Below are 27313 nucleotides of genomic sequence, written 5' to 3' on the forward strand. Positions count from 1 at the left end.
GGATTAAACAGTGCGTTTATCTGCTCAGTAATGTAAGAGGCAAAAGCTAGCATACCACTTTAGCCTAAATCTTTTAGCATCATACTGCTAATATGACTGCTGGCTCACTTGTAGCCATCAAGTGCATATTTAAAACACTTGTTACTGGGTTCTCATTTTAAAACGAGTTGGTTGGAAACATTAAAATTTCAACCATAGCCATTGTTTTCAACTATAACGAAGTCAACTTAAGCTTAGCTAGCTAGCTAGCTACATCTGATAAAATTGTCTGATTAATTGCCCATCAAATAGTGACCAAATCATTTTCTCTCCGTCAAATGAATCACCTGATTGCTGAGCTCTTATTTAATCAGTTTTAACACCAAGGTAATTGGGAAAATAGGATTTCAGAAGTGCCCGTTTCCATTCAAAAGAGTTTGTGCGAAGCCACCGTTGACTCAAATAGTGCTTCAGGTTTAATTATACAACATTTAACCCATCTTAGTATGAGTGAAGCCTTCTCCACACTGCTCAGTCCCTCACCCCCTGTCTGTACCTTTCTCTCTTTGTTCCCCTCCTTTTCCCTCCCTCTCTCAGCTTTCTCTTTTCTCCCCTGTCTCCCCTCTTCCCACTCACACTTTCTCCTCTACCCGCCCGTGTTTTATTACCAGGTCCCTGTAATATCGCTGGATATTAAAAAATATACATCAACCAAGCAATTATGGGCTATCAAAAAGAATAGGTTTAGCCCGGGGCCCTGCGAGTGCTGCACGGTAGATGCATAGAGATGAGATGAGGCCTCACCTCAGCTCTGGGCCGCTGAAGCACAACCAAGATCGGCGAAGATTGTAGGACATTTTAGATACTGCGGTTTCTATCACATGGTAGCGAAGTAGAATGCGCAGACATTTAGCATGTTTCATTGTCACATATTCACTCACACACACACAATCAAGGTCGCAGCCGAAACTCATATTGACGAGCATGCGCTCATTCAAACCAACATATTTTAATAGACCTGATTTCACACAGAAACACGTAAACACAGATAGACACACTAACACACACCGAGTCTTGCGTTCTGTCATTGTGTGCCCTTTCTCCCTCGATGAGCAAACACGAGCTTCGTCAGTGTTAACTTGCGCTGCCAAGGCCACAGATTTAGATGGAGAAAATAGCCCCTGTTAAGGAGCAATAACATTTAGAGAAGGGGCTGAGAAGACTCTTTTAATAGGACTCACTTAAAATTCATAGTTGCTATGCAAAATAAATCAGCGATTTCCTGCGCGGGGGCAGTGGGAAAGGGGATGATGGTGTGGGGAGCGAGGGAGAGGGAGGGGCTGCGAGTGAATAAGTGATGAGGTTTAAACGTTGGCAGTCCCAAGTCTGACACATTTCATCATGCCGGGGGTGGGCTGGGGCTGAAGGTGCGCACACACAAGCGCACAGGCCTCAAAAGTGCACGCTACACGCACACACAAGTAGCTCCCCCTTTTGATTTGTGTGGGCTGCATCAAAGATGGAAATTTACTGTGAGAAGAAAGTCAGAAACACGTTGACGGAGCCTGTGTGTGTTCATTTGTTTGTGTTGGATTTGTGCTTGTTTGTGCATGTGCTCGTTAGCTCTTGATTTTAATTTACAGTACACATACAAATTAGAGACCGACTGAAACAGCGACTTAGCCGATGTTATTGTCAGATATTAATTTATAACAGATATACTTATATCAGTGTGTTTTAGCTAAGCCATGCTGGCAGCATTTTAACCATTATGCAAGATAAACATCGGCATGTCAGCATTGTCATTGCTTGTTAGCAAGCTGGCGTTAGCATTTAGCTCAAAGCACCGCTGTGCCTAAGTAGCCTACATCCTCACAGGGCTGCTAGACTCCCAGTCTTGTTTAAACTCCCAAATATCTGAATCAGAATGAACAAAATCAGAACAGGTCATGCTCTAATACACATGTATGCACATACTCTACAATGTAGATACATCGTTACACTGTATGTACCACTGAAGTAATAAATAACAGAGCAGAAGACATTTTTCAGCCTGCTTGTGCTGCAGAACGAGTGCAGTTTAGCACGTCAGTACAGTGTAATAAATGATTCATTATAAATTCAAGTACTTTAATTGACTTGTGATTGTCTAACCGTCCATGCACTCCTAGTACGAGCAAACTGTACCAGACTGGTGCCTGTGTGAAGCCAAAACAAATTATTACAAAGTTATCTACATCACTGTTTTGACACAGGGGAATACTGTGTGTGTGGGGAAGCATGCGTGCATTTCTAAATAGTGGTTGCAGTTGTTTGTGTGTGCCATTGCTTCTGTTTTGGTTTGCATTTGTTTGTGCATGTGCATCCCTATGTTTCTTTTTCTCTATTTTGACAGTGTTTCTACACTTGCATACTGTTCGAGTGTGCAAGGTCTCTGTACGTGTCCTTGTTTTTTGTATTTCCAGATGTGCACGGGCGCGTGCGCCCATCTGTCGTTACTCTTGCACGTCGGTATATGTTCGAATGCGTGTGTGTCTGTGTGAGACAACAGCACGGCCAGCGGACTTGTCTGCTGCGTATGAATAATCAAAGTGGTCTCTCTCATCATTAAATCATCGCTGTCCTGGTGGGAGCCTGAGGAGGGAGATGGAGTGAGAGAGCGAGGCAGAGGGATCATAGTTAGCGCTGCAGGGGTACATGCTCTCTCTCTCTCCTCCATCGTGTAGCGTGGCTGAGATGTGTCATGAGCACAAGTCTTTTCTGCTCTCTGTGCTCGCCCACTTAGCTCCCACAGACACAGCCGCTCTCGTGCACACACATTCATGCATATGCACACATAGTACAACACTCATACACATGCACACAGACAGATTATTCAGGAGTGTACAGACGTTCACACACGGACTCAAACACACATATCGCATCTCTTCTTGGAGGAGAGGGCCTCTGACCTCGACTACACAAGTACCTGCCACATGTGCTGTCCTTTGCAATGACACAGTTTTCACCAGAGCACATATTTACGTAAGCTGGAAACCTTCTAATAAACATATTGGTTTGAACACCGGCCTGTTTGATGTAAATAAAGAGTAACTGACTGATGATGAAAGCCGCTCTAAACAGTATTGTTATTATGTAATTTGTGTCGTGTAATAGGAGTGTTTTTAGTCGGAAAGAAATGCCAAAACCCACTTTACAGTAAACAAAGTTAAGTGTCTAGCCGGTAAAGACTGAACCATATTTAAAAGGAGAGTGAATATTAGACTCACATCTATCAGGTGGACACAAACAGGACTCAAAATGTTGCTCTGGAACTGTGGATGTGTAAAGAAGCAACTGTTTGCCAACAAGCCATAACAACTTTAAGGAGTGGTAATATGTCAGTGCTGTGTTTATAGCTTGGTTCCACTGCCCCCTAGTGGCCAAAACGTCAATAAATGCAGCTTTAAGTAATTTATTCAGGAAAAATGTTGGAATCATTGTAAACTGAATATATTTGGGTTATAAAACAAGCAATTATAATTGTGTCTTTTGGCTGTGACGTTTTCCACTGTATTCAGTGATTTTGTGATTAATACGTAAAAAAACAATTAATCGGCGATAAAAGCTAAGTTGTTAGTCGTTACCTTAGTTGATGTTGAAATATGTTCTACTATTTTCGGGCTTTTTCTGACCATCTATAATTACAAATATTCAGTGTTTCTCTTCCTTGTGCAATTTAGAGCCTGATTTTTGCACATCAATGAATGTCATCCTGGCCTTTGTAAAATAACAGAACTGGAGGGATTTAAATTGCATTTGTCGCACGGAGCTTCGAATTGATTCCCAGGATCATTTTTGCCTACAAATTTTCGATGTCCATTGACTCACTCGGATTGTCTCAAGTTTATAAGCCATCACACAACTATAGCAGCAAAACCTGCATTTCAACATCTGCATATTATAACGTTCATGATGTCCAGATTGATAGAGATCAACATATTAGTTCAGTCTGCTCAAACCGCGGAAGTTAATATAGAGTATTCCAATTCAGAAGCTTCACACTGCAGAGATCATTATACTGTGAATAGCACCTGAAAGTCTCTGTGAGTGTTATAATCGGGAGACGGCTTCATGCCAGTAGAGAGAAAAAGACAGAATGAAAGAAAGCGTGAGTATGAGAACAGTGTGAGTGTGAGTACAGACTGTGAGTAGTCTGGGTGAGAGACATTCACAACACACACACACACACACACACACACACACACACAGGCTAGATGTGTTGCTAATGAGCCTGGTGTGCAGTTACGGCGTAGAGCCAGACCGGCTCCACGCTCAGACCGATGGGAGTTCAGTCAGGAGTCACCACTTTCGTCTCCGTTCCTCTGCCTCATCCTCAGAAAGCAGCACGTTACAGTTCGCTGTCATTATCAAAGCAGGCGCAGGCTTACCTGAAGGGCTGCGTTTCAATCTCTCAGTATTGTGGGCGACAGGTAGACTCAAACACGAGTTCACGATGGTCCCTGGAGTGTTTAAGTGGTTGTCATAATTGTCAATAGAAAAGAGAAAAGGAGGGTTTTTTTTCTCAGTATCAGACAGGAAACACAGAGAATGCATATGCGCTGTGTTTTTTCAAATGTTTGATTTGGTTTTAAATTTTGATTTCTTAATATGAAAGTAGATATACTGTTAATAAAGGTGTTTGTCGTCTATCTAATTGTCTACTCACATCTTCAGCAGAAAATGTGCAAAATAACAGTTTTAACTGATTTATTATTTTCTTTTCTTCCTCGACGTGTGTCACCTCCGTCCAGTCCCGGCCATGATCACCTCCTACCCCAACACCACTCTGGCCACGCAGGGCGAGGAGAAGAAGATGAGCTGCATTGCTCACGGGGAGAAACCCATCATGGTGCGCTGGGAGAAAGAAGAACGCATCATCAACCCGGAGACCAGCCGATACGTGGTCACCGTCAAAGAGGTGGCCGACGAAGTCGTCTCCACGCTGGTGGTGAGTGCTCAGCGTCACCGTCGTGCAAACATGTTTTAAATCTCATTTTGGGGATGTGCACAACCTTCTGCCATTTTTTTTTAATCTTGTATCTATACATATGGAAAGCAGAGAGGGAGAAAGAGTAGTGAAGACATGGCTCTAAAACATTCACATCATCTTAAAATCTTCAAGTAGAGTGTAAAATATAAATACTAAAGAGCTCCCACTCAGTCCAATTCAATGGTTATTCAAACACAGTATGAGTGAGTACATGTGTGTGATGCTCTATTGTAAAAGGCTATATTTCTATATTAAGAGGATTTGTCCCCCTCTCAATACTTACGTTGCCCGTCCTCCTTTTTCAAAAATCACTTGTTATGAAACATCATTTTAGATTCCTGACTAACTCTCTGCCCCCCCCCCCCCGACAATGCCCTGCATATGTTGTGTCTCTCTGCAGATTATGCCAACCGTTCGTGAGGACTCAGGTTTCTTCTCCTGTCACGCCATCAACTCCTTCGGTGAGGACCGAGGCATCATACAGCTGACAGTGCAAGGTAAGACTCAGTTCAGCTAGAGGCTTTTTCACTGGCTCTGTTTCGAAGAAATCCCCCATCCGGAGTAGTAATGTCTTCCATCCTTTATTACTTAATACATTCATTTATTAATTTAACTGCCGCACAGTGTGACTCCTGCTCTTTTGCAGACTTACCCATAAACTCTCACAGGGGAAATCTCAGACAGAGTAAAAACGATACGTCTGTGTGGTCTGTCTGCCGTCCCCTTCTATTTCAGGACCACTGTGATAACTCTGCTGTGTTCACACTATTCCTCAGAACCACCCGACCCTCCAGAGGTGGAGATCCGCGAGGTAAAAGATCGGACCATAGCTCTCCGCTGGACCATGGGCTTTGACGGCAACAGCCCCATCACAGGATATGATATTGAATGCAAGAACAAATCAGGTAGACACAAGTAGAAGAAACGATGGGTTCATGTCTTATGTAACAATTATTTCTGAAACGTGGCTTCACAGAAAACAAGAAATCCAGATGTTACTATCCATTCTCTCCCTCCGTTTGTTCTAGCGTCATGGCTATCAGCCCAGGTAACCAAGGATGTGTCACCGCAGCTCAACCAGGCCACGATTATTGACCTCCACCCTTCGTCCACTTACAACATCCGCATGGTCGCCAAGAACATCATCGGCAACAGCAACCCGAGCAACGAGCTCACCATCACCACTGATGAAGCAGGTAACCACGAGTCACGTGGCATTTTCACATGCTTTTTCTTTTACAGTTTTACTTCATTTGAACACAAAGTTCACATTAAGAATATAATTGTTGCTGAAAAGCATCTGAACATTGCAGACAGAAAGGAAGTAAGTAGTCTAACTACAGTGCTGCTGGAATCATTTCCCCTAGAACATAAAATGAAATCACACTCTTGTTGAAATGTTCATTTGGCTATTATTAACTTTACACTGTCACTAAGATTCATTTTAATACTTTAACTCTGCTCTGTAGAGAATTGATACTTTGTCCGAATGCTGCTTTGGAAAGAAACTCCTCATCTTTAGTATCTTTTTCCTCCTCTTGGCCCTCAAACCTGTTGAGTCATCTTGCACATAATTACTTTATGGTTGTTTGAAATGGAGGCCATCGTCTTTTATACGTGGGGAAACAGATCAGTTCACTGTTGCTTTTAGTCGTCTCTATCAGTGTTCACTTATCTTCTATTGCCTATAATGATCCCCCGCAGGCATACCAGCACATTAAAATGCCCCATTTTACTGGATTCATTGCTAAAACAAAGTCATAAACTTCAAATTAAATAAAACATGTATCATTTCTCACATTATTTTAAAGGTTAAAGTTGATGAAGTTTTTTTTAATTATCATTCAGTTGAGGTGGAAACTGCAAGGTAGATAAACGAGCAAGTGCATGAAGGGAAATTCATTCTCAACTCAACAGCACCATCTAGTGGAAGTAGACACAAAGGGACTATCAGTGGTGGATCATCTCTTTCATTGAGAATACAAGCATGCAGTCATGATGAATGATGTGCTTTATGTGCAGCTCCTGATGGCCCACCACAGGATGTTATTCTGGAGCCCACCTCCCCGCAGAGCATCAAAGTTTCCTGGAAGGTAAAGTCCAAACGTTGTGTGTATTACTGATTTGCTAAATATTAGGAATTAAACGTTAACGGGGCCGGAGAAACACGAAGAGATGTTTCTTTTATCTCTGCCTCTGCAGCAATGTGTAAATAGTTGAAAATGTGTAACTTTGGACTGCTAAACATGCTCCTTTCTGGATCAGTAGCTACAAATATTCCTGTTTATTTTTATATTTTATTATTTTATTTGGACCCCTTAAAGGCTAGCAACCACTTTGCGAAGGCTAATCATGATCTGAATAAAGAATAAATAAATATGCATTAATAAAGTAGCGGAACATTCTGTTTATGGATATCATTATGAGGAGCAACAGTTACCGATAACATATGTGTACAATTATAGGTCATGGTTTCTTTTATAACCTGCAGTGGTTTGAAGATAATTATTTATTCATGATGGGTCATGAATATATGAATTTCACAGAAAATGATTGATATTTCATTTGCAACAGATCAAGTCAATCTGCAATCATTTGCATAAACATCCCATATATCAATGTTCTGTTTGCTTTAGATTTGGTGTTTAATGTTTGAATAGTTTGTGTTGAAGTCACTACAGCTGATGGACTACTTACCGTTTCCTCTCCTCCTCCTCCTCCTCCTCCTCGTCTTGCAGCCTCCCCAGAGGCACCTGCAGAACGGTGTGATCCGCGGCTTCCAGGTGGGCTACAGGGAGTACAGCCCCGGTGGCAGCCACCAGTTCACCATCATCAGCCTGGACACCACAGGAGACACCACAGAGAGCATCGTGCTGGACAACCTGAAGAAGTTCACTCAGTACAGCGTGGTGGTGCAGGCTGCGAACAGGGCTGGCACCGGGCCTTCCTCACAGCAAGTCGTCACCAAAACCCTGGAGGATGGTAAGGAGGGGGTGCGTGGGTGGATCTGATGTGTTATATATGTTACTGTAAACGTCCATGTGTCCAAGACAACGTGTCCCTGTTGAGGATCTTGTAATATAAATTTAGATTGTTTTTTTTAATCAATATTCTTTTATTTTGTGGACTACTTGCTGTTTGACTTGTTATTTCGAACCACATCTCGGTTTCATCCGCCTTTTGAGATGCAATGGCTCTCAACAAATCTCTAACATATTCTTGTGGAAAGGCTCCCCTCTACTGGACATTTGTAGGATTGCATCAGACAAACAATCTTTAGTACTATTCTGCCAAAGTCTTTGATTAAGGAGGACATGTGTCATTTCTATTCTTTATTCACAATAAAATTATAAATTGGAATACGTTAAAAAAAATGTATCCAACTTAATTTAGCTGCGTATTACGATCTTTTCACTCACAATAAACATCGTAGTTTGAGGATGCAGTTGTCATTATTTATGACATTTTACGAAAACATTCAACCATTTTATAATTGAACATCAGTTTATACTAATGTCTCCTCTGGTTATTATAAGATGTATTTCTCTAAATAAAGAGGACAAGGATGCGAGTGTTGTTTCATTGTTAGACGTGGAACAAAAATGACTTATGTATCCAAACGGATGTTCCAGATGTAATATTCGGTGTCAGCAGTTCATTTTTAAACTCATTTGTTGAACTCAGTGAATTGCCTAAATGAGGGTACCTGCACAGACAGTCACTTAGATTGCCACTCCAATAGGCCTTCATTAAGCCTCCACCTTTCCCCCCCTTGTGTCCCTTGAAGTGCCGTCTCGGTCTCCTGAAAACGTCCTTGCTGTGGCAAAGTCCCCAGAGGTCATCTCGCTCTCCTGGATGCCTCTACCCAGAGAGGCTCTCAATGGAAACCTGCAGGGATACAGAGTCATCTACTGGGCCAACCTGCCTGACGGAGGTATTACCAGCAACACACCCACACAATGATATGATTTATTAAATCGATGCAGTTTACTTTGCCATTCAAGTCCATTGTTTACTTCACCTGATTCATCAATAATTCACGTTTGCCATTGCCGCTGCTTAACGCTGTTGATCCACTAGGGGATGCTGTGGTGTTGTTGGCAATGCTGTAATATGCTGTTGTGAGTTGAAGAGCTGGTGTAACTTGGATAATTCAAATCTCCTGTGTGTGTTATTCATATAATTTAGCACTATTTTTAGATATAAACTAAATAATATAAACTAAAATGTGTTATTTGCTGATGAACGACCAATAGTAGTTGATCTCAGTGGAACAATTGTAGCACATTCTACTTTATCTTATCTGACTCTATCACTAAGTGTAATTTCCACCAACTAATTTGCACTTACAATATACATTTTTGATTTACATTTTAATCTACTTACTTGATGAACAACATCTGATCTTTCAATACGTATATGACAGTATGAGTTTTACTGGTGCTGAACAACAGTGGAAATAGAAAGTCTGCATTGCACAGGGGGGGATGTTTGTGGTTCTTCCTGTGTTTGTCCGTTAAATGTATAACGGGCTGTAAAGCAGCGAACCCGCCCTGCAGTCTGGCTGGTCTCCATCAATAATTCACAATGCAATAAGTCAGTGAGGCCCACTGTCTCAGCTCTGAGTGACAGCACACAAGGGAGTAGAGAATTCACAGCAGTTATGAAAAGTGAAATCCCTTCACACCTGTGTTTTATTTTTGTTGTTAAAATACTTCATTATGCAGCGGAGTGCTTCCCATATATTTGCTCTACTCTACATTCATTTGTACATTAATTCACTCAGCAGAGTGGAGTAAAGGTTTATATTTAATTACAGGTAACCAATATGTGGATAACGTTTGAACGCTGCATAACTGTTGTTGGTATTAATAACCACACTAAGCTGCAGCATTCCACTAGAGTGCGTACCAATTTTGATACCCAGGCTTATAAATGTGCCTCTAATCCTGTGTCAGAACTGGGAGAGATCAGGAATGTGACCACCAATCAGCCGTCTCTGGAGCTGGACGGATTGGAGAAGTACACCAACTACAGCATCCAGGTCTTAGCCTTCACCAACGCGGGAGATGGCGTCCGCAGTGAACAGATCTACGTCCGCACTAAAGAGGATGGTATGATACATAACCAGATATAACAGAAACAACACACTCAACCCAATACTTAACCAAGTTCTTACTCGTAAATCATGTTTGAGTTGCAGTTTAAAAACATGTAACACAAAAGTAACAGAGTAAAGTTAGTGTAACATGGTGCTGTGTAGTGGAGGAATATGTATTGACCGCTTATAACACAAACTCATCATGGGATATTTAATCTGCTTATGCTTTACCGTGATAATACATCACACGCTGTATTCTCAGTGTGATTTATACGTATACAATAACTGAAACTACATATGCATGCATATTCAGTATGTTTGTCTTGGCTCTTCTAAGCCCTACACTGTTCTCTTCTTCCCCAGTTCCTGGTCCTCCAGCGGGGGTTAAGGCTGCAGCCTCCAGCAGCTCTGTGGTGTTTGTCTCCTGGCTTCCTCCCCTCAAACTCAACGGCATCATCAGGAAATACATCGTCTTCTGCTCAAACCTGCATCCGATGGTAATAGCATTTGTATACCAAAAGATATTCAGTGGTCTTTTTTTAAATTTCAGTTTATCATTGCCTGTCCAGGGAGTAGCTCATACTTTGAAACGTGGCATGCTGCTACGTGACGCTTTGAATCAGACCATCTGCATGTTATAAAAGCAGACATCTGTTCCCAAATGGCATTTCTCTGGACTTCACTGCTGCTGCCCAATGATACATTAATCTCTCTCTCTCTCGCTCTCGCTCTCTCTCTCTCTCTCTCTCTCTCTCTCTCTCTCTCTCTCTCTCGTTTTACAGGTGATGAGCGAGTTTGAGGCGTCTCCAGATGCTTATTTCTACAGGATCCCCAATCTGGCTCGAAACAGGCAGTACAGTATCTGGGTGGTGGCTGTGACGGCCGCTGGTCATGGCAACAACAGTGAGAAGATCACAGTGGAGCCTCTGGCCAAAGGTACACCACCCTAACAGAGCTGGCCTGTGATGTTGTTTAGATTCATACAGTCATTGTACAGAGCACATTTGTTATTGAATTGTATAAAATGGTATTGATTTATATGTTTTCTTCTGTGTGAATAATGTTAATGTTTACAGTAACACACAGTAAAGTGTGTTGTTAATAACTGCATGGATGCGTATTGTCGCTGGAATGTTTTCATTAAGGTATAAACACATAATTGTGAACATGCAACGATATCAAGGTCTCTTTTAGGCAACGATAACCGATACCAAGAATATGTGTTTATCACATTAACTACTTTTTTATTAACCAAAGGAATTTGCAAACCTCTGTCTTATTTTCTTGACCACAGAGTTGTGTGTTTGTGTGTGTTTTAGCTCCAGCCAGGATTCTGACCTTCAATGGGACAGTGACCACTCCCTGGATGAAGGACATTGTTTTACCATGCAAGGCTGTCGGAGACCCTCCTCCGACCATCAAGTGGCTCAAGGGAAAGTAAGTCGCACACAAACAGCCGCGTAGTGCTGCTCAGCACAGAGGGCGAATCAAGCAATGTAGCGGCTTTTTCATCACGTCCTGTAGAAATGAAGCAATAATCATTGTTCCCGTCTGTCTCCAGCACCAATGGAACTCCCACACCCGTCCTTGTGGACGGTCGCCGTAGTGTCCATGGCAACGGCAGCTTCATCATCCGCACGGTGAAAGCAGAGGATTCTGGGAACTACAGCTGTGTGGCCAGCAACAACTGGGGGTCGGACGAGATCACACTCAACCTGCAGGTCCAAGGCAAGTAGTGTTAGAGCGCACGTTACAGAGCCATAATGTTGCACCAGGTGACAGATATCTGTGTTACACAGACAGTCTGACAGGATTGGGCTTCGACAAGGTTTCGTTTCAACGTTCAAGAGACAAATATGAAGCGGAGAGTCTGGGGGTCCTCCCTTAGGAGGTTTTAAGCGTCAAACACATCATTCTGTGGTGGAAATGTCTTTATTTATCTCAAGTAAAACACAGAATTCAGGCAACAGATGACAATTCAAAATATAATAAAATGTAATGCAATAAAGGCTCTCAGGCATTCTTTTCAAATATCTATTCTCCTGTAGATCAACTTCTGTCATTTAATGTTATCTGGGTCACCACATGTAGACATTATTTACTCTTCCCTCCTATTTTTTGTCTTTTGTTTGAGGACGTAAGCTTTTTAAATGGCAGCTTTTTACCTCAATGATACCTACTTTACTTTTAATCAATTTATAAACCCCTGGACTTTAATAGTTTCAGCAAGATTTCTGCTGATGTTCAAAACTTTCTGCACATTCAAAACATACTAAGTCGCAAAATTTGGAGAAAAAATGTAAATATTACGAGAATAAGGTCGTAATTTAGTGAAAATAAAGTCTACCTAGAATCTACCTGCCTTATAGTCTGATGTGCATTACGTTACTGCTCTTCTGATCTGTTGGTATTCCCTTCAGACCGTCTCACAGACACATAACCCCGTTTAGGACTCGCTTGGGTGAGACAAAGTTTAGGGAAGCAGCAGTGTGCTGCTCATTATCAGATGTGGAAAACCAAAACTTCAACTGTCAGAACTGTCCTGATAGGGATGGTGTCTTCCTCACTTAGAAAACTGTGGTAACATTTGATTTTTTTGACAAAAATGGTGACTAGGGATAATTTAATAGTTGCTGAATATTGGTCCCTTCCCAAATTCTATGTCCTTGGGCTTTGAACAGCTGTTATGTTATATGATTTCTCTCTGCCGACTAGATCTCCAACTTTCAAATAGCTCCATAAAGGTAAAAAGAAACCAAAAGACAGTGAACAAAAGCTCCTCAATGAATGGTCGCTCCACCTCGTCCAGGAGTGTGACCCAACGCTGAGAGACACGAGTCAGTTCAATACGAATAATAACCACGCGGTTTAACTTTGTTTGTCCTCAGTGCCTCCTGACCAGCCGCGCCTCACAGTTACCAAGACTACCACCACATCAATCACGCTGTCATGGATACCTGGAGACAACGGAGGGAGCTCCATCAGAGGTGAGAGCGGCACAGTGGCACACACACACACACACACACACACACACACACACACACACACACACAGAAAAATGAATCTGAAACAGAGCAGTGCTTTATTCGTTATATAAAAATAATCACCTCCCTTCAGCTCCCGATGATAACCAACGTCACCGCCTCCTTTCCTCTGGTCTAACATCCCTGTTTCTCATTATCTGGTGGTTTGGCCTGAATACTCGAATCCTAAAAGGTAGATTAAAAAGCAGCAGGGAAGATTAGGCCCGTTTAAGTGCGAGATTAAAGCGCTCCATCTTAAAGAACGCGCAATCACAGTGAGACTATTTGTGGTGATTCATCAGTGCTCCTAATCATCTGCTCCTGTCTTTAGACTTTCAGCCAGGCTTGCATCTTGCTCTAGGGAAGGCAATGTGAACTCCATTCATGATGCCCTGAAGATGAATCTAAATGATCTCCGACTTTTTATTTAGTGCCACCAACAGGTCAACACTTTCCACAAAGTCAACACTTATTTACAAGCTTAATGTTGCTATATTAATAACTGTATTCCTGTTAGCAGCTGTAAAAGAGTGTGGGTTAGTTCAGCTCTAGTCATGTAGGCAGACCTGATTTTAAGATTTACCAAAGTTACTTGCTTAATGTACAGATGTGAGGTATCCATGGTTGTTTTTTTTAGACACGTTAATGCTATACTTACATATAATTCAGCTCCAAGTCAGGTCAAATCGAATAAATAAATTGAAGAAGAAAAAATTCCACTTATTATTACCACTCGGATTTTGATCAGAACGGTATTTACAAGTCAGGAACTGGTCATACTTTAACTTTCATATGATACAGAAGCAGCATTAGTCAGCTGTATCTGAGATCTAAAATGGCCAAAGTGTGTAGAGGATGTTTGATTTAATCAAATCAAGTGTATTCGTCATACACAATCATACACAGTACAACGTGTGGTGGAATTCTTTTGTGCCTCAAAGTAGCTCCAGAAAGCAATGAACAAAAAGCAGAGTTGACTCTATCATCCAGCCAACACTTTAATATCCTGGTGAGTTACTGCCTCACCGGCGACAAGTGTGGCTGCAGACTTTTAGTTTTGTTACTCTCTCTTTAGTCTTCAAACTAAATGTTGTCTTGCATCCACTGATAATTAAAATGTGCACTCAAATGTAAGTGCATTCATTTTGGGATTTACTTTCAAATCTTCTGTCCCAGGTTACATCCTGCAGTACTCAGAGGACAACAGTGAGCAGTGGGGCAGTTTTCCCATCAGCCCCAGTGAACGCTCGTACCGCCTGGAGAACCTGAAGTGCGGCACCTGGTACAAATTCACCCTGACGGCCCAGAATGCAGTGGGGCCAGGGCGCATCAGTGAGATCATTGAAGCTAAGACCCATGGGAAAGGTAGGGTAACAGAATTTGTCTGCTATATTTTATGTTTCTGTCTCTGATCAATTACATTGTGTAAGATGATTCATTCATGGTAGTCATCTTCCCAACGCTATATTGCGAACTTCTCTAATAACTCTAGAGGTAGAAAGAATAAAAGTAGGAATAGTAATATTTTCTTTTCTCAGCCACTGAAATTTGATGACATTACACGATTGATCGTAAAAACTCATAACTCAAAACTCCCATAAAACTCACTAAATAGTGGCAAATTTCAAGGGTAGAAGTGATTATACTCCTCTATAACTCATTTTCCTGAGTGCTTAGTTGACTGGTATTTATTTATTATTTGACTTTATTTATGACATTTGTTATGTTGGTCGACTGGGAGACAAACTGTGATCTTAAACTCTGAATCACCCGCTGCATCCATCTTCTCCTCAGAGCCGCAGTTTGCCAAAGACCATGAACTCTTCACCAGCATTAACTCCACCAGGGCCAGGCTCAACCTGGTTGGCTGGAACAACGGCGGCTGTCCAATCACCTCCTTCATCCTGGAGTACCGAGCAGTGGACTCGGCCACCTGGACCACTGCCCAGCGCACGTCGCTGACCAAGAGCTACATCCTGTACGACTTGCAGGAGGCGACCTGGTACGAACTGCAGATGAAGGTCACCAACAGCGCCGGCTCAGCAGAAAAGAGGATCACCTTCGCTACTCTCAATGCTGACGGAAGTGAGTTTGGATCGAACAGATTGTCGCAGAGTTGCACAGATAGCGAGGATCATTGGATCAGGATGGGATAGAAGTATACGTAGCAACTCAGTGGTCATTGAAAAACGTCATAAAAAGTCTCTCCAAACTGCTAAATGTGGCCAAATGTGTCAGTCTAGTTAGTTTACTCTTAACATTAATGATATGGAACAACTATAAAACCCAACTAAAAGGGGTACATTAGCTCTCTGACAAAGTTTGGAAGCAAAGCACCGCTTTGTTTCACATCAAAACACAATCAAAAGAAGAAGAAATAAGACCAAAATGACAATTTTTTTAAATCACTACAAAACCAGTAAAAACAGTGTATCACCCTTTATTATTGGGGGCAACTTTGTTTCAGCGTGAAGTGCCGCTCTGCAGTTCTGCTACAGTATGTGTTTTCAAGAGTATATGGGATTTAAGACGGTTTTGTCAGCCTTTGTGCAAATTGACAGGTATTCAGACGACTCAGCTGAGAAAGAAAACAGGGACGGTCTTCCGATTCTCCGCGGGCCATGGTGAAGCTTTATTTGCCTTGGGCTACGGATTGTGTCAGTCACGCACAAAGGAAGTGTTTAAGCTGTAAGGAAGGATCGTAGACGATGAGAGCTCTGTGCTACACTCCAGACTATTCATTAATTTGCTTTGAAGGGTTTTGCCGAGGCGTGTTAGCTGCCTGTCAGGATGTAATGTGTGAGTGGATGTGCTTTTGCTATTGTCCGTTTGACAGTGCGTCTATAGCTCAGCTCAGCACAGCAGACTAAAAGGACATATTCAGTCTCCTCCAAACTTGGTGCTCCTACTATGACTAAGAAGGCGGCATAGTACGGTATGAAAACTTCACGTTACCCTGGCCCAAATATTTGCGATTCATGTTATTATCCTGATCATCATTAAAATATGCTTAAAACTCTTAACATGGCACACATTTTTGATTGTGATCTGTGATAAAATCCTCGATCGTCCTATCACTACCGTGGAGAAAAATATATAGCAACAGTAAAGTTAAGGTTATGATCACAAAGCAGTGATCCAGTTAGTGTGAACAACAATATAATCAAACACTATCGATAAAGCAGCGGAGGGTTTGACTCCACCGACCAATCAGGGTTTGCATGTGAGTGTGTTTATCTACGTCTACATGTGGACCAGCCAGAATGCTTTTACGATGTGCAGATCAGCTAGAAGCAATGCAGCTTAAAGGATTTGTATTTCTGCGCATTAAAATCATGCATGTGGAAAATCAATACACAAAGTTTAATTCCTCCAGCATTTTTCCTTCCTTTAATCTTTGATTATGTTGAATGCCTTTTACTTACAGGCATCATTGTTTGTCAACATTGCTATTTCTGATGTTGCATAAAACGAACAAAGCGGATTCGGTTCAGTTCTGAACAAATGGTTCACATAAACAGATGAACATGACGAGAAGGTGCTTGATGTCCCTCTAATTCCTCATTAATGTCTGAATGTCTTTATTTCTAAGGTACCATCCCTCCCCTGCTGAAAACAGGAGATCCCATCTCAGACAACATGTCCGGCAGCGGAGGTCTGAAGATGGTGGTGACCATCACCACTGTTCTCGTGGTGGCCGTACTGGTCTTCATCATGCTCATGGTGCTGAAGAGGAGACGGAGGGAGCAGAGGCTCAAGAGACTCAGAGGTCGGTTGAACATCAAATTGCGGTTTATTCTGTATGAAGTGCGTCTCCTAATGCTTAATGCTAAGAAACTACTACACAATATTTAGTCCCCGAGCACATGCGCATACTGTTTACATTCATGTTGAATTGCCACATCCAGTCCATGAGTGCCACCATGTAATTAAAATATTGTTATGCTCTACTGCATCACAGTTAAACTGTGTCAAACTAAAGCTGGGGCTAAACTTTGCTGAGTAGTTGTCTCCTCAGGACAAACAGACATATTTTAATTTTTCCAACTCTGAATTTAACAATGCCTTCGTTGCCTTTTTCTAAGTGGAATTGTCAGTGATTGTACAGTATGTCCGGGGCTGTAGCTTATCAACTCGGACGGTACTATTATGGTATTAACTAGCTCTTTGCTGACTTCACAGATGCCAAAAGCCTGGCAGAAATGCTGATGAGGTACGTATGCTTAATTTTAATTTATGCCTGCTGGTTTCCTTTAAGCAGCGACCATAAATCACAATGTAGACCGGAGTTACAGTACCTATCAGTAAAAATCTAATATATTGCACTCAGGATATGCTGTCCCTCTTGCCTTCTTACAGATACTTATCAACTTAAATGGAATTGAATTAGCATTTCTGCGATACAATGCAAAACCACGCAGCTGAAAAGTAATGACATTTTCTCATTTATCTGCTCAGTAAGAACACACGGACTCCAGACACAGTGAACAAGCAGCAGCAGACACTAAGAATGCACATCGACATCCCCAGAGCCCAGCTCCTCATCGAGGAGAGGGACACCATGGAGACAATAGGTAAGACCCTCGAAGTGAGACCTTTTACTCTTCACTCACCATATCCATTATACTTATGACTGACATAATTCTTTCTTTTCCTATCTCTGTCTTTTCTTTCTTCCTGCCTCTCCCCTCTTTCCCTATTATTTATCTCTTAGATGACAGGTCCACCGTGCTGTTGACAGACAACGACTTCGGAGAGACAAATAAGCAAAAATCCTCCACAGTGACCCACACAGTCCACTACCAGTCTCTGTCCCAGGCCACCGGACCACTGGTGGACGTGTCCGATGCCAGGCCTGGAACCAGTGAGTCCCATCACCGTCAGTGCCCAACATTTATTTCCTTTTACTACTAATATTAATACTAGTCCTGTGTTACTAACAATAATATAATGTTGTAAAAGTGTCTTTTGAGTTGGTCACGCTGCAGTCAGGAATCGAGAACGGACAATTTTCCTCCTGAATCTACATAGTTTTATTTTCGTAGACGGATGTCCCTTTAAATGAAGTTTGCCTCAGCACCGTAAAATATGAACACTGTTAATAGCATTTCATTGCACATTCATCTGAGTTACATGCGAGGCAAACAGCCTTTCCACCTTGCCTTAGCTTAACCGTAGACTGCCCTCATACAGCATACTTCCAGCAGTGAGATTACAAAGACACAGCAGCCGTGCTGCAGAGCGGCCTCTGGGCTTCTGGTGTTCGAGCTCCGCTGAAGCAGAACAGATGAAGAGTAGCGATCCCCCTGCCTCTTCTCGACACGTCCTCACCTGATTGCCCTGCTCCAACTGGCCAGTTGGAGCCGAGTGCTCACATGTACACTCACACAATCACGCACACACTCGGATTACAGGTGCACTGAAATTATTTTGTGCAGACGGTGCAGAAAGTGGATATTTTCCCACACGGATCGGCCCATACTATTTCTAATATTCAGTTTTGTAATAGTTTCAGTACACATGGACATGCAGGTTATCTTGTGCTAATTGAATGGTGTAAAATTTAAATTCTGCTTCTAATTTTATAGTAAAGTTTACTACAGAAGCAAAAAATATCAGTTCAACAATCTGCTAAATATCACCAGAAAAAACTTACTTCCATTAGCATAGCATGCTTTGTAAGTTTGTTATCTGCCATCACCAACAGTATGTCCACATCTGTTACACACACATACACACACACACACACACACACACACACACACTGCGAAGTATCATATGAACTTGTGTATAAGGACATAAAGTGCACAGAACAATATCACACATACACACACATGCATTGAAACACCAGCATGTAGTCGTATGATTGGTTCGTTTAACCTGGCCAGTGGGGCATGAACCCAGTTTGCTGACTCAGCCCTTTTTTTTTCTCTTCCTGCTGTTGGCCAAATACCTCCATCATTTCATCCCTTCGTTCCCCGCTGATAGGATTACTGTCTGACCTACTACAATTACCAGCACCATTCTTCTCTGCACAGATCCAATCCAGGCCTTTTCTAAAGGGTCTCACTCTGATTTGGCCCAGCAGCGCACAAAGCGGCAGCCTGTCTGGGTCAGGCTGAATATCATACTATTTATATGTCTATATGGAGACAGTGAGAGCTTAAGATGGATGATAATGTCATTCCAGGGAGCTGTGGGACGGTAATGTTCTGTGTTCACTGAAGGGGTGATCTGTAGATTTGTACCACAGCACAGCAGGAAATACATATAGTTCCCTTCTTGTTCTGCGTTCCAGACATAAATCGTGTAGCTTTTGGTTACTGATGAGCCACATCTAAACATCTATTTGCATATGAGCTGTATGAATGATCCAAAAACAGAGTTAACTTTGTCTTGCAACTGAAGGTGGGTGGATTCTTAAATTAGGCCTCCAGCTGCTGGAGGACAATTGTGTTTGTTAGTTTGTTTGATGCCATCCCTAAAAATGTCATTTGTATTCTGCACAATGGTGACATAAATATTTTATTCCCATTCAATGATTTACTGAGTCATTTTAAAATAAGATACTCCCCCAGAGACGAACTCAACTCTCGTAATTCAATTTTTAAAGACAAATTTTAAGGAATGCAATTTATACTATCCAATCCCAGGTGCACATTGATTCTGTCAGTAAACACTGATGTGTGAATGTGAATGGAATAATGATTTACTGTTTTATTCAAGCACTAAAATCTATTTATTCATAGAATAAATGCTCTCAGACTTGAATTTCAAGCTAGATCCCAGACAAAGGGAGTTTTAAATAGTAAAAGTGCGAATTAATGTTGTGTCATAGGACTTAGACTGATATTCTATCAACTGAAAAATAAAGTAGCTGTTATTCGCTCTGTTCAACCGCAATTCATCCTGTTCTCTCCTCACCAGATCCCACTGCCAGACGCACTGCCAAAGCTGGTCCTGTCGCATCACGGAGCCGCTACGCCAGCCAGTGGACCCTGAACCGGCCGCACCCCACCAGCTCCTCCCACACCCTGACCACTGACTGGAGACTCCCGACGCCACGCGCCACCGGATCTGTGGACAAGGAGAGCGACAGCTACAGTGTCAGCCCCTCTCAGGACACAGGTAGAGTAGAGCAGGGTGACCATCACAGCTTTCCAGGAACAACTTGGAACTCACAGTCTTTTTAAAAATATATATAACTAATGTTAGAAAGTTGTGTGAGACCGAAATCATGTTGCTTTGGTGACATTGTCAAGTGTGATGGCGATCTGCATGACTGTCACACGAGGTTCTGTGCAATCCAAAACACATTGGCAGTAGTTCTTTCCATTTGAAAATGCCACTTTGGGGCGTACTCTTGATTGAGGCTTCCAGGGTGTGAATCCAACTTTAGCCTACGCCTCTTCCCTCTTTCTCTCCAATACTTTTTGATCTATATCTGTACTGTATTAAACCATATTAAAGCACCATATAAATAAAGCTAAACTTCAGCTGTATTGGAAAAAGTCTCGTGCTGCACTCTATGCTAATTAAACTTGTGCATCATGACGTGTTATTTCTCAGATCGTGCACGGAGCAGCATGGTATCAACTGAGAGTGCGTCCTCCACCTACGAGGAGTTGGCCAGAGCCTACGAGCACGCCAAGATGGAAGAGCAGCTCCGCCACGCCAAGTTCACCATCACCGAGTGCTTCATATCTGACACTTCATCCGAACAGATGACAGCAGGGACCAACGACTATACTGACAGCGTGACCTCCAGCACGCCGTCTGAGTCGGGCATCTGCCGCTTTACCGCTTCGCCGCCCAAACCTCAGGATGTCAGTCGGGTCATGACCATGGCCGTGCCCAAGGCACACAGACCTGGTGAGGAACTCATTCAACCTTGTATTTCTTCTACAATCATTGAGCAGCCTCTCCGTCCCCTTTCCATTCCAACACTACGTAAAAACAAATCTCAATCTAGCTTTCAAGTTCACTTTCTACAGCAAACCAGTCTTCACTCACACCTCTCTCACTTGTGTCATTCGATCAGGAGGTGGAGGACGAGATAGAAATGATTACATTAGCCCTTAAGTGCATTCTTTGGAAAAGATTTTGCCAACAATAATAGTTTGAGTTTTAACATTACTGAACAATTAACATAGGGACACAGGGATTGTTTTACTGTGTCTTAAACACTTTATTCAATAGTTTATTAGCAGTCTATGAGACTTTCCCATTATTTACTTGAGTGTCACACATTTTTACAAAAATAATTTAGATTAGATGGTATCACTTTTTAGTAGTTTAGTAGACACAGTTGGTGGCAACCATGGCCTACTTCTTATTTTAATTGAATCAGTTTTTAATCCTGGTGTGCATCACATTAGTCTTCAGACCGCTGTTACTTACAGTATAGTCACATAAACGCTTTACACATTACACAAGAATCTTAGTGGAAGTGTTCCAGCTTTTTTTCTAGGCCTTCTGTGGGTGTAGCTCCTTGTGTTTCTCCAACTTTTAGAGCCTTATCACAGTCTGCAAGCACATCACATATCATGAGCGAGGATTAGGAGATTCAGTTCTTCCAAAGGCACCCCAGGGATGCCTTTCATTGTCAGAAAACAGAAAACTTTGTTTTGCCGGTAAATGGTGTTATTTTGGAAACTACATGAAGGCTCTGTCTCAAAAGTCTTTCATGACATCCGCAATTTGAGGAAACCTGCTGCGCTGTCCTGCGCTCTCCTCTCCGCTTATAGTCTTACCTTACGTGACCCTCTGCTCCTCCGGGTAGCCCCGCAGATCAATTCCAAGTCCTGGCAGAGCGTGCCGACGAGCTGCAGACCACACACACAGAAGCGCAGACGGACACACGTACACAGCTCATTCATCATCCCATCTGCTGTCATGTTATAGTGTGTCTGGGGTCCCCAAATAATTAGGATTGTTGGAGGCGTCCCGTCCGAGGACCAGAAATATAGGTCTGTGTGCGTGTGCACAATACACAAGTTTGATCAGACAAGGGTTGAGGCCATCAGATCGGCTTCTTGAGTTTCAGGCCTCATTATGTTTTGAACGTTTGTGCACGAGAAAGCAGACTCGTATCACAAGTTCAACGGGGGGAGAGAGAGGGCAACTAAAGGCCATCTGTCAATCTTATCTGAAGCTATTGTCACTCGGTTCAAAACACCACTTAAGTGCCACAGTGGAGTTCAGTGTAATACCAGACACTTAGGCTGGTGTGGCATCGCAGAGTGCTCTGCTACTCTGGTGTCAGTTACTTTGGGGGATACATTATAGGCATAAGAATCAAGCCGCCTCGCCTCTACGGTTTCCTTGACTGTTTTGACATTGCACAAAAAACCATTAAATGTGCTCATATAGAAAGTTCGGTTTAAGCAGGAAAGTTTAAAGCGTATTTCTTATGTCGTGAGTGAGTCAGGCACAAATGCGTATTATATATTTTCATTAGAGTATTAGCGTTTTAAGCTTTTATTAGCTGTGTCAAATGTTATGTATTTCAGCTGACTCTACAGTCAATGAACTGTAAAATGATGGGATTGTGGTTTTTACGAGAGGCGTGCAGCAACTCTGACAATTCACAAGTACCCAGATACCGTAAGGGCCAGCTGCATTTACACATAATATTTTAATCACAGGATCTCAAGGGCTTAAAAGAGAGTAAGCCTTTGTAAAAAGCTGTCCCGACCAATTGTTCCTCTTTACTATGAGAATTTGATTCTGCATATGAAAAGGTTGAGTGTTTATTTCTTGTTAACTAATCCTTCCATGGTAAGACTAAATAGCCACAAGTATGTGTAAACAATGAATATTATGCCCATTAGTGATTGTTGAAGACCTCATTTTAAAACAACGGGCATTGATATCGTATAAGGGAACATTACATATAGTCATTTGACCCAACATTTATGTAGAAATATTGAGTGCGGCGTTAAGATAACCTCTATATAGCTCAAAGCATGCGAAACAGTCCCAGACCAAAAGCACACAAACGTATGAGTAAGTGGAGTCCATCTACTTAGTTTAGTGATTTCATCAATTTTCACCTCCATAATCTAAAGTAGAAGTAAATGTTCTCTCCAAACTTGGCGATTCTAAGTAGAGTGTAATACAGTATTAATCTATTGTAACTCAGACCCAGTGTGGAGCAGTTTGACTGACAGCTGGTGAATGACCCAGCTTCAGCCTCGTCTCCGTCTCCGTTACATCTGACTGACCTGGACCGACCTCACCTCCCATCGGAACGGTCAAAGGCAGCTTCTCATTCGTCTCTCTCTCTTTCCTGACTCATCTCATTACACATGACCACCTGACAAACTTGTTATTACGAGAGTAACAGTTTATTTATTGGATGCTCTTCCTCTTCAGTGCCTCATAAGAGCCAATCCATGGGGTCTGTGTCCCATAACCGCTTGTTCCCTTAGCACTTTGCTCATAAACTTTTACGGCAGTGCTGGTAATTACAGGGCTGCAGGCAGCGGTCTTCTTGTGATAGGCCTGTAAATATGTTGTTGTGGGTATCTGAATGACACACACACATTTACAAGATAGAAATATGGGTCGGGGAATATTAAAACATCACTTGTCACAACAGTCCGGACTTCGCTGAAGATGCATCAGGCACTTACTCAGATTAACGGCTTGGTGAGAATTGCTGTTTGGTTACACATACTGTCCCATTACTGTACAATCTGCAATTTACTGGCTGATGAATTTTAAAACTACATTTCTAATGAGCTCCCGCAGAAACACTTAAATCTATATTTAATTCAATTAACACTCCGAGCCATTCATCATCTTTGCTGGCACTAATAGGGCTTATTATAAAACACGGTAAATTATTCATTCTCCCCATGAACCCAGAAAGCCATTCTCCAAGGTCACATGTTGGAGGCAATCTGCAGACGGCCTCGTCCGTGCCGGCATTAACGCTGAGTAGCTGGCACGGAGCTCGCGTTCGCGTACATGCGGTATATACTTGTGCACGTGCGGGAGAGAGAGAGCGCATGTGTTGAAAAGTGATTGTAGCGATGACTCGCCATCTGTAAACGCTTGTTGATCTCTGGTCCTCTGAAAGACGAATGTGAAGATGAACGTTTCAGCAGCCATGAGACAATACAGGCAGATCCTCAGCTCAGATCTGGCAACCCGACACCCTTTTGTGAGGCACTAATTTGTTCTGTTAAATATGTAATCCATTGAGTAAAAGGGATACAATAGCAGTGGAGGTACCATGAAGTCACTGAACCAAATTGAAAATGCCTCTCTCTCTCTTTCTCTACCTCTTATCTAACACTTCAGACGATTACTTAAAGATTGAAGAGACAGTTTATAATCGTGCTTCATCACTCAGTTAGGGTATGAAATCTGACCTGGTTTTTCTGGCTACGGGCATTTACAAGTTATTCTGTTTCCTAATGAGACGCCAGTTCTTCTTCTCCTGCAATGCAACTAAACTTGCAGCAAAAGGTGTTTGATACAACCAAATGCAAAGCAAGAATGTATATAGTATATATAGACGAAGACCCTCATTCGGCTTCTTCACGTTCATCATTAATCATTGCATCAGTCCCTGTCAGATAGCTTGTAACATTGTAATGTTCCGCTCCATATTACATTATGTTCTGCACATTTTTTCCTGATAGCAACTATTAAATCAAATAGATTCACACTTGGTGGAACGTTGGTATTACATTAAAATAATAGTTACGTGAGTCATAATCGCAGAAGGGGCCGAGGTGAGCAAATGTAACAGTGTGAATGTGAGTTAAATATGGATTTTCAACTCTATGCAGTTAATTTAAGCGGAGAGGAAGGAGTAATACAAATGGAGTCTGTGGAGAAGCTCAGACCTGGTAAGAAGCACACACTGTACACAGTGGGGATCCCAGAGAGCCTGTGGGGGCGAGACTCTCTGGTGAATATAACTATGGAACCAAGCTGACCAACAGCGACAGTGAGGGACTCTGTAGTCTGAAAATATACTGTCTGCAGTCATACAGTCTTGGTCTTATCAAAAAACAAACCCTGTAAGCTACCTGCGCAGCACCAAACAGCAGACAGACACAGTTAGTGACGAGCTGGTGAACATAGTGGTGTATTTATTAGCTAAAAGAGGCAGATATATTCCCTGAGGAGTTGGTGGAGACCAAAAACAGAGCTAAAAGGATGCATTGTTACATTTTCAGATGTACCAAGTCCTTGTGTCAGCTGGATGTGTAAATAAGAAACCGTTTGGTCCCAATGTTTCCAATAAAAACGATCTGTAGTGACCAATCACAGCCATTCATTCTATAGCTTAATAGGGTGACATCATTGTTGCCCCCAAGTGGCCAAAGAAATCAATCCGCGCTGCTGTTAAGTATTTTCATTACTGTCCAACCACACAACAGAACATCGCTGTGCAGCGAGACAAACTGTAATTGAACTGAACCGTAATTGTCTCCTGTTTGTCTCCTTCTCCCAGGAGGGGAGCTGGTTCACCTGCCGCCTTACCTCCGTATGGACTTCCTGTTGAATCGTGGCGTGCCACTGGCAGCCCGAGGTGGAGGGGTCAGCAGCAGCAGTGGCAGCAGCAGCAGTGGAGGAGGAGGAGGTGGTGGAGGTGGTGGAGGAGGAGCAAGTGGAGTTGGTGCTACGGGGGAGACAAGAGGAGTGGGAGGAGCTGGAGGAGGAGCCATGGGCCAGACCTGCTTGGAACCCCAGAGGAGCCGTACCCTGAAGAGGCCTCCTCCCATGGAGCCCACCCCCATGGAAGTGCCGTCGCCCAGGGAGGTGCAGCAGTGGCAGCCAGGAACTGCCTCCACCCTCCCCCACAGGGATGTCCGAGAGAGGGGAGAGGCCCGGGGTGAGGTCCGGGCAGAGGCCCCCTCCTCGGGAGACCTAGCCCAAGCACAGGCTGCCAAGCTCAGCACTTCCCAGGAGTCCCTGCTAGACTCCAGAGGACACCTGAAACAGAGCAACAACCCCTATGCCAAGTCTTACACTCTGGTATAACACTGGGACACACACCGGACTGCTTCAGACAACAGGACTACTGCAGACACACTGCAGGAGGAAGGACAGGAGACAGACGACAGGCACAGGATGGACAGTTTACCACAACAGAAATTGTTGTATATAGAGACGTTTCCGACAAGCGTCTGCAGTGGATGCTTTTCTTTGAGTCTGTCTTTCTTTCTTTCACTCTTTTTCTTTCTTTCCTCTCTCGCTCTTCTCTGTTGCTTTCACACGTTTCATTCTCTCACACCTTTCGCTCCTCTTCTGATGAATTTTCTCTCACAGTTTTTATTTTCTACTTGAGTATTCTTTTATTCTAAAGTGAAAACATATGAGGATTGCCAAAATGATTTATTTAAAATTTGAGAAAGAGAAAAAAAATACTATTGAATTTATATTAAGGACAATTATAGTCATTATTATTATTACTATTATTATTATATAAAAACAGAAAATATCTTAAAAAAAAAAAACTTAAAAAAAAAACAAGAAGGGAAAGGGAGGAGGAGGAGGACTCTGGAGCACTCTGCAGGAGAACATTGCTTTCTTAATTTATTTTTATTTTATTGTGGCAGTGTGATGAAATCTGTGATTGGGTAACTGAGGGGGTTTTTAGCACTACAAGGAGCCAATAGAGGAGAAGAGGAGTGACGCCGGACACGACCGCCAATGCTGACCAACCGTAATGTTTTTCAACCTTTCTGACGACTGCATGGCGACTGATCAAATGACAATTAATAGGAATGGCTGGATATCCAAAAAAAAAGAGAATTTTTGTCACACTATGAAATTATACAATGTGAATATATATAAAGAGATCACTTTTATTTGTGGATATTATGGGGAAAATGATTTGGTTAATAAAGTCCTTAGTCATGTTTGCACACATCTGACTTTGATTCATGTCGGTGGAGCCAAACATCCGTCCTCCCAATACGTCCCACTCACCCACATTCTGCCTGTGCTTTCCGTTCAGACCTGTCATTTACAGAAAAATACCGTAGTTCCAGTAGGCAAGACTGGAAATGGACCGTCCTCAAATCTAAGACTCATAACTAACTGTTCAATTTGTCCCCAGGAATCATGCTAACAACTGGCATGTGGTTAATATCAAATTCACTTTGCCGAAGTACCTGATTTTGATGTATAAGTCAGAGGTTCCCAGTGTTT

At 42.5% G+C, this 27313-nt stretch overlaps 1 protein-coding gene across 5 annotated transcripts in view; it reads left to right on the top strand.

Moving 5' to 3' along the window:
- Positions 1 to 26140, top strand: part of dscamb (Down syndrome cell adhesion molecule b) — a gene marked incomplete at both ends in the record, with an annotated part of 110174 nt that extends 84034 nt beyond the window's left edge. The window contains 23 exons of one of the 5 annotated variants that reach the window (XM_079165906.1): positions 4773 to 4969; positions 5412 to 5508; positions 5788 to 5916; positions 6040 to 6207; positions 7034 to 7104; positions 7750 to 7993; positions 8799 to 8945; positions 9970 to 10125; positions 10476 to 10609; positions 10895 to 11048; positions 11432 to 11549; positions 11674 to 11840; positions 13001 to 13099; positions 14312 to 14500; positions 14930 to 15220; positions 16728 to 16904; positions 17318 to 17348; positions 17594 to 17709; positions 17820 to 18014; positions 20063 to 20263; positions 20705 to 21007; positions 25611 to 25688; positions 25815 to 26140. In XM_079165906.1, the coding sequence (XP_079022032.1) occupies positions 4773 to 4969; positions 5412 to 5508; positions 5788 to 5916; positions 6040 to 6207; positions 7034 to 7104; positions 7750 to 7993; positions 8799 to 8945; positions 9970 to 10125; positions 10476 to 10609; positions 10895 to 11048; positions 11432 to 11549; positions 11674 to 11840; positions 13001 to 13099; positions 14312 to 14500; positions 14930 to 15220; positions 16728 to 16904; positions 17318 to 17348; positions 17594 to 17709; positions 17820 to 18014; positions 20063 to 20263; positions 20705 to 21007; positions 25611 to 25688; positions 25815 to 26140 (3788 nt within the window). Of the gene's footprint in view, positions 1 to 4772; positions 4970 to 5411; positions 5509 to 5787; positions 5917 to 6039; positions 6208 to 7033; positions 7105 to 7749; positions 7994 to 8798; positions 8946 to 9969; positions 10126 to 10475; positions 10610 to 10894; positions 11049 to 11431; positions 11550 to 11673; positions 11841 to 13000; positions 13100 to 14311; positions 14501 to 14929; positions 15221 to 16727; positions 16905 to 17317; positions 17349 to 17593; positions 17710 to 17819; positions 18015 to 20062; positions 20264 to 20704; positions 21008 to 25610 lie in introns of all 5 variants that reach the window. The other 4 variants (XM_079165907.1, XM_079165908.1, XM_079165909.1 and 1 more) reach the window with 4 other exon arrangements.
- Between the last annotated feature and the right edge of the window lie 1173 nt (positions 26141 to 27313).

The sequence above is a fragment of the Pholis gunnellus genome, assembly GCF_910591455.1.
Source record: "Pholis gunnellus genome assembly, chromosome: 9".
In the NCBI taxonomy this organism is placed as follows: domain Eukaryota; kingdom Metazoa; phylum Chordata; class Actinopteri; order Perciformes; family Pholidae; genus Pholis; species Pholis gunnellus.